At 43.7% G+C, this 7,594-nt stretch overlaps 1 protein-coding gene across 1 annotated transcript in view; it reads right to left on the bottom strand.

The window, feature by feature from the left end:
- Positions 1 to 3,293: 3,293 nt before the first annotated feature.
- Positions 3,294 to 7,594, bottom strand: part of WDR77 (WD repeat domain 77) — a 6,794-nt gene continuing 2,493 nt past the window's right edge. The window contains exons 2-7 of the mRNA XM_029962488.1: positions 7,009 to 7,079; positions 6,586 to 6,640; positions 6,254 to 6,325; positions 6,055 to 6,163; positions 5,539 to 5,607; positions 3,294 to 5,184 (exon numbers count right to left, since the gene is read on the bottom strand). Coding sequence (XP_029818348.1) covers positions 5,025 to 5,184; positions 5,539 to 5,607; positions 6,055 to 6,163; positions 6,254 to 6,325; positions 6,586 to 6,640; positions 7,009 to 7,079 — 536 coding nt within the window. The 3' untranslated portion in view covers positions 3,294 to 5,024. The remainder of the gene's footprint in view (positions 5,185 to 5,538; positions 5,608 to 6,054; positions 6,164 to 6,253; positions 6,326 to 6,585; positions 6,641 to 7,008; positions 7,080 to 7,594) is intronic.

Here is a 7,594-nt window from a genome sequence, read left to right as displayed (position 1 = left end):
ATACTCCAGAGTGAGCAGTGCGGTCTCACAATAGCTGACCAAAGCTTTGAATAACCAGCTTCCTGAAACTAGAAATAAAAGCTCTTCCTCATAGGTAAACTTGCTGAAAATCTCTGTAAGATAACTGTAAAAACTTGTAGAGAATGTTGTCTAATCACTGACAAACTAAAAGCACTTTGAGACATTAGTCTATTTTTATGGAAAGCACTTTCTATTTTCAATGCTATAAATTAGTTCCACTCCAGCTTATCCTGCCTGGCACACACCTCTACATGTGCCTGTAAGCAGATTTTGCTCTACAATTCAACTGGAATTCAGTGATAAATATTCCTTCATGGTGGAATTCTCAAAAAGTTATCTTGATATTCATGTCATGTCATTGGCATTCTATGTTATTTCCAGTTTTACCCAGTAATTTAACAGCCCTTTCAGATACTGCAGCAGCTTCAAAGTATTCTGAACTTTACTTTGCTGTGAATAAAATGAAAATGCAAATACCATAATCAGTCTAATAGCTAATTTAAAGGGCATTTTTATGCCAGTAAGTCGCAGTGACTTGGAAGATTTCCAATGCTCACCACAGCCAATATTGAAATAATTGGCTTTAAATATCTGGGTGTTGGTTTAAAAAAAAATGTTTATGGAGAAAAGTGATTATGGAGTAACTCTGTGATGTTGAAGTGTGCCAGGTGTCATGTGGAATAACCCCCACCTCAAAACATAAAAGTTTCTCCATGCAAGGAGCATCTTGAGGATTCTTACTGATCTGTGGAGGTAAAGCTGTGGTCCTGCTTGAGTGGCTTCAGGGTCATGTTTTAGTGTTGGATGAAGCTTCACCAGTTAAAACTTGAAAGAAAACAAAGAAGCTTCTCTGATAATATTGCAACTTAATTTTTTCCTTCCTGATAATTTATTGTTTTGAAAAACGTATAACTGCAAAGTTAGTTCTCAAAAGCAGTTTTAAATTTAAATGTTCTTTGGGAGACTTTGGCCCTCCAAGATTGATTTTTGCCCACTGCAGGTCTGGAGAAGTGTGGGGTGTGTGCACTTTTCCACCTCACAAATTCTAAACTTGAGCATATCCTCAAGTTTTTAGAGCAAAACGTGACACTCCAATGTCACATTTACTATTTCAACCCAGACACACAATTCAGATGGAGTTGTTAGATGATGTCACAGAGCATGGAGTGTCTCATTTCTAGCAGACATATTCATATAAATTAACTATTAGAAGCCTTATAGAACAGCCATTATTCACAGAACACCCATTCTGGGAATGCACAGTGGACTGAGCTGTCACTAACTCAGGCTGGACTCTGCTCCCAGTTGTAAAACTGGTTAGCACACGTTTTAAGCAGTGGAACTCTCCTATTCTTCAGACACTTTGGGCTATCTCTGTTTCTTTTGAATGCATTTTCAATGCATGCAGCATTCTAGTGTTTCAGTAACAACCAAGACATTTCTGTCGGGGCGCTGGGAACTGTGTGACAAAGGAGCCACTGTCAGAGCTGTTGGCAGCCACAGCACTTGGGGACAAAGGGAGGTCTCTGATGAAGAGCAGGAGCAGCAGGGACGGGGAAGAGCTCCCCCCTCCTGGGGCAGGTGACTCTGTCAGGTACGTGGATAAAAAATGGTACTTGGATTCCTGTCCCTGCTCCTCCCCAGCTGGTTCCCTGTGTAAATTCAGCAACAGGAGATAAAGAAGCAAAAAAAACCTAAGGGGTAGTAATGGAGCAAAGCTGCCTCACAGCCCAGGCAGTGCTGAGAGCAACCCTGAAGCCTGGCAGTGGAATTACTCTCACTTCAACCCTCTCTGATGCAGTTTGGTCATTCGAGTCATGATACAACTGAAATTATCCCCTGCAGCTGCCTCTTCCCCAAAAGCACCAGCTAATGGAGTATAACAGAGCTTTAGCTGTAAAGTGTTGAACAAAGTCTCTTATTTATGAGTGCCATTGAACACCAACCTTCTTGCATTAAATGTTTCTGGACGTGTTGTTTTATCACACGTGTGGTCTGACTTTTTTCCAGCGTTGTTTAAGTGGGGTGTGTGCTGTGAGATTGAGATCTTTGCACGTCAGATTAAAAGGACAGGAAAACGTAGCTCAGCAACAATTTGAATTCCAGCTTAGCCAGGGCTCGGTCCAATTTCTCCTGAGCAGCTGATATAAACCCTGTGGCCATTTTGGTGTTTTTAGAAGCCCAGCCAAGGCATGAATGGGCAGCTAAGCCCCAAGAGCCCTGTCACTCACATCCAGCTGGCTGGGCAGGCTGGCAGAGAGAGGAGTTTGTGCAGCTTCTATAAATAGTTCTTGGGTTTGAGCTTTTCATTAGGAACGAAACTCACATACTTGTAACAAGTCCCAACTGGAATGTTGTGCTTCAAATTGAAAGCATGGTGAGCAACGCAAGCAGCAACATAAAGGCTCGTCTTCAGAGTGTGGCTTGTTCTCTCCACTCCTCAAAATTAAATTTATTTGCATGCTCCTCTCTTTCATCCAGCCCTGGCTGCAGAGCCAGGCTCCCCATGAAGTGTGCCATGTGTACACTGAAGCCTTTACTTGAGCCACAACCTCTTTAGACGAGCATCCCCAAACCTGATGGGTGGGGAGTGTGGGGACAGCTGAGCAAACCACAAACCCCAGAGAATTCCCTCTAATTCCTTTGCAGAAAGCTGCAAAGTCTGCAGGGATTGATGTGGGATTGCTGGTGTTTGTGCCCTGCTGCCTATGTGTCTATGTGACTGTTTACTCCAGCCTTGCTTGCAGCAGTACAATCAACTGCAAGCCAAGCTGCATAACATGAGTGACTCTTAAACTGTTGCTCTTCTGTGTTTTTCTTATGATAGTGAAAAAACCCAAATATAAATGGTAAAAAAACTGAAAGGAGATACTCTTTAATTTAACGTGCAGAGTTAGGGAGGTGCTGCCTTGCCCCTTGTCAAGGGCAGCTGCTGCCATCCTGTGGCACAACAAACATCTGCCAGCTGCTAAAAGCACTTACTTTCTTTTGGTCTTTAATTCTAAATCCAGAATTAATATATCAGTAATGACCTGCTGTCCATATAGATTTCACCATCCACCATGGCTCTTTTTTGTTGTGTTTTGCTTATGTGTGGCAATAGGAGGAACTGGATGTTTGACATCAAAACTTTTCTTTTTAGCTATGCACAGTGGTAACCCAAGGTAGAGTTTTGGGAAGAAAAGCTTCCTGAAAACAGGCAGGACACAGAGCCTGCCTTGACCTAGTGCTGAAGAATTGTAGTACCCTGGCATTAAACAGGAATACAGTGGTCATTTATTTAAGAACAGTTTTAATATCAGGGACTGAAACCACAACTTCAACAGTGTGAATGATCTCAGCTGGCTCTTCAGTGCTACAGAACTGGCCCAGTGAAACTTTAAACCCAGTTACAAATGAAAACTATGATTTATTTAAAAACCATCTGCCAAGACAACTTCTTCAGAACCAGCACAAGACCTGTTTCAGTACAGCATCAGAGGTCCCCAAGAGGGGACTTTGTGGTTCAAAGGGGATTTTTTGAGGAAACGTGTCAGTTTTTATCGTCATTTACCTTCTCCTTGTCATACACTGCTCTAGAACAGGAGGTTTGCTCTGTGAACACCTGTATGACAGGGGAGTTAAAGAAGCAGCAGGTGAGGTTTACAAAGACTATGAGAAAAGTCCAGAGCCTGGGAAAGCTTAGTCTGCCTAAAAATTAAGTGTGGGCTTTGCACAACTAAACCTATGTGTATGCAGGGATAAACACTGGAAGCAGTGTACATTTAAGTGTTGCTATCATGCTAAAGAACCAGTGGTAACATTCATTTCAACAGTATTTTTGTTTCATTAGCCAAGACTTGCTTAATTCTGTCTAGGAGATACTAGGCCAGACCAAGCCATATCTAGAGCAGCAGCAATTCATGCAGAGCAATGACTTTTTTTTTTTCAGTTAAATATATTCCAGGGAAACAGTTTAGTTAGAAATGGATGTGATATATGACAAAAAAACACCTCTTAGGGATTATGTGGAGTCTGTTTTGGGGATTATGGGAGTGTTCTGTCCCCTCAGTCGCTGGCACAAGAGTCACTCATCACAAGTGCACGAGGAGTCTGGTTTATCACTAAGCAGAGCCTGTTACAGGAGCAAGCAAATGACAACTGAAGTCCTTAGTCCAGTTTTTCCCTTACAGAAACCTTTTGTTCACAGGTCTTATCTTTGAGTAAATCGCCTTCAGCCCAGAGGAGATGAAATATGGTGTCAAACAGCACAGCAACTGCTCACTTCTGGCTTTCAGTCCCTTTAACTGGCCCTGGGGCTGAGCATCACAGGTCCCAGGATTTCAGCACCATCCCAAAGGTGTTTAATTACAGGGCTACAGCTGGGAGCCTCATTATACAGTGTACAGGACTCCTCTCACCAAGCACAGGTGTTGATAGCAGTGCACAAGCAGTGCTCAGCACAGGATCCACACTGGCACTGAAGCCCAGTGCTCTAAACCAAGTGCTGCATTAAGGACAACACTGGAACCCTTCTAGTCTTTGAATTAGAACATGTCTTCCCATTCCACTGGAAGAATTACATTTCAGAGCAAAGAACTTTGCTCAAGGGCAAGGCTCTCACACCCACCTGAGAGGAGGTGTGTTGTTAAACCCCCTCAGAAAATGTTTCTATTAATACCATGGGTGGTTTGGAGAACTGAGGGAGGAATCCAATCTTTTTGACTAAGTTTATTTTTCATTACACCTAATTCCCCATCTCTCCAAGTCTCCTCTGTACCTGAAGCAAATTTTTTTTTTTCCTCTGGGTAAAACTGAAGTCATATTACAGAAGCACTCCCGAGGAGAGGGCAAAGCTTGGTTTGTAACTAACTCAGGCCTAATTCAAAATTACTACAGGAACCTTCTGAGCCACGAGCCTCAAGGCAGACAACAGACCATCCCCGCTCCAGTTCACACACACCTTTGACTTCAGCAGAATCAAAGTGATGCCAGGAAGGAACTTGGACCATGAGTTTATAAAACTATTCTTTTACACAGTTGACTCCAGAAGCTTCACCAGTTGGTACAGGGACAGTGTGATGTAAAACCTGATGATCCCATCCAACTGTAGTGAGCAAGGCATCGTCTGAAGGAGACCAGGATAAGCCTTTAACAAAGTCTCGGTGAGAACGGTTTCTGAACCTGGAAAACACCAACATTCCATTAGCCAGGAAACACTGAGAGCTTATGGGCTTCTGCAATTCCTAACTGCTAGGTTTTTTATGGATGATGCTCCCCCATTTAGGAATATCTTCACCTCCAGGTTGCCCAGAGAAGTTGTGGACTCCCCACTCCTGGAAGTGTTCAAGGCCAGGTTGGACAGGGCTTGGAGCAACCTGGGCTAGTGGAAGGTGTCCCTGCCCATGGCAGGGGTTGAATGAAGACATTTTTAAGGTCCCTTCCAACCCAAATCACTCTGGGATTCTACAGATAAATAATTAACTTGAGAAGACAGTAAGACAGCCACAAGAGTGAACGTGTTCTGCCTGTACTTACACCTCTGAGAGGTCTGAGTCAAGAACAGCAACTGAACAGTCTTCACTGATGGAAGCCAGTAAGGGTGAACTGGAGGACAGAGATGAAACCATGCTCAGAACAATCAAATACACGAATTGTTAGGGATAAACTTATGAAAAGTAGGATTCCTAGTGATCCTCACCCAGGTACAGTGAATTAAGAGGCACAAAATCTTACAAAAATGTTTTCACCGTTGTTTGGCAGGTTGTCAGTGCACTGAGAATATTTTATGGGAGTCAGAAAACAAGTGATCCTTCTTCAATCAGAGGTGGCTTTAATTAGAAAAATCCCCACAGCAAGTGGGTCAGTAATTCTGAAACTGCAGAATTGTTCTCACAGGTAATCACACATGTCAAAAGTGAGATGTTGTTTGGTTTACTCTACTCTTTGCTACAATCTTCTTGATAAGAAGACAACTAGTACTTTGTTTTTTAAAATAATAAGGTTTTCAAGGGGATGCAGTCCCATGTTCCACAGCAGTGTATCAGACTGTACCTGTGTGCAGAGAATGCAAAGCCCGTGATGCTCCGGGCGTGCACGGTGGCACTGAGGGCAGAGTCAGGATTCTTTGTGTCTACTAGTGCAACTGTTCCACTTTCATCACCTGGAGCAGAGGGAGAAGGAAGTTAGGAGCAAAATGGTCACTGTGAAAACAAAAGAGCTTGACCTGCCTGGTGAAAGCGAAGGTTCTTACCCAAAACAAAGATGTCACTTTTCTGTGGATGCCACATGATTGAGGTAGGGAGGTAATTACAGGCACTGCAAACTGCAAGGGAAGAAATTGGGATGAGTGTGGAAAGAGTCAGAGCAAGAATATCTTTGTCCTATCTCATTTAGCACTGCTACAGCACTAAGGCAAGTATTTTAAGCTTATCATACTTCTGTTTTAACCTCTTTAGGTTTTAACAGGCTTTTCTAGGATCACATCACTAGACTGGCAGTTAAGACACAGAAGTCAGGCATAAAATAATTTATTTCTTCCAACCCAAACTCATTCACAAGCAGTGGCTGTGTACAGAGACATACCAATTCGGGTAGCTGGTTTAGGGCATCTGGTGTCCCAGAGTAAAGTTCTGTTGTCCTATAAATCCAAAGGGAATAAAAAGGGTTTTACAATGTCTTTGTGGCATAAACTCACATTCACTACAGAACTGCTGCAGATCTCCAGTCAAAACCACCCCCTCCTCTTCCTTTGGGTTAAAATGATGCTGCCCTTAACTGCAGCCTTCAATCACACCCAGGACAGAACTAGGAGCTCCCAAAATTCAATACAGGCCTCTAGGAATCAGACTGGTAAGCTGATTATCAACTTATCAAACTGGAATACTCTACTAACTCAGGTATGCAGCTTGTAACACAAGAGGTGGTTTCTAAGTGCATTAAACTGTAAATAACTAAAATTAAATCTCATTTTTATCAGGCAGATTTAGACAACAGAGTGAGCTTTACCTCAGCACAGGACAGGAACACAGTGTCCTTACCAGGACAGGAAGCCACACATGTCACTGCTGCCGAGTGAGCTACCAAAGCACAAAAGGATAAAGAGCCTCAGAGATTGTATCCAACTTTCCTGCGTATTCCCAAGGACCTCTGAAGGGTCAGCAGTGTAACTAGGAACAGTTTATGCCCAGACACCCAGTAACTTCCACTCAGCAACAGCCAACTGCTTCCTACCAAAGCAATGAGCTGCCAAACCCAACCACAGGTGCCTGTGACACAGCTGAGCTTGAGGGAACCTCTCCAGACAGGATCAAACAAAGTGGGATGGAAGGGGGCTTGGAAAAAGGAGGGAGAGGGACATTTTCTATGGGCAGACAGTGACAGGACAAGGGGCAATGGTTTCAAACTAACAGAGGGAAGGGTTAGATGTGATATGTGGAAGAAATTCTTCCCGGGGAGGGTGGAGAGGCCCTGGCACAGGTTGCCCAGAGAAGCTGTGGCTGCCCCATCCCTGGAAGTGTCCCAGGCCAGGTTGGACAGGGCTTGGAGCAACCTGGGCTAGTGGAAGGTGTCCCTGCCCATGGCAGGGGGTGGA

This window comes from Manacus vitellinus, unplaced genomic scaffold (assembly GCF_001715985.3).
Source record: "Manacus vitellinus isolate BGI_N305 unplaced genomic scaffold, ASM171598v3 scaffold_47_pilon, whole genome shotgun sequence".
NCBI classification, from domain to species: domain Eukaryota; kingdom Metazoa; phylum Chordata; class Aves; order Passeriformes; family Pipridae; genus Manacus; species Manacus vitellinus.
This window is presented reverse-complemented; position numbering and strand designations above follow the sequence as displayed.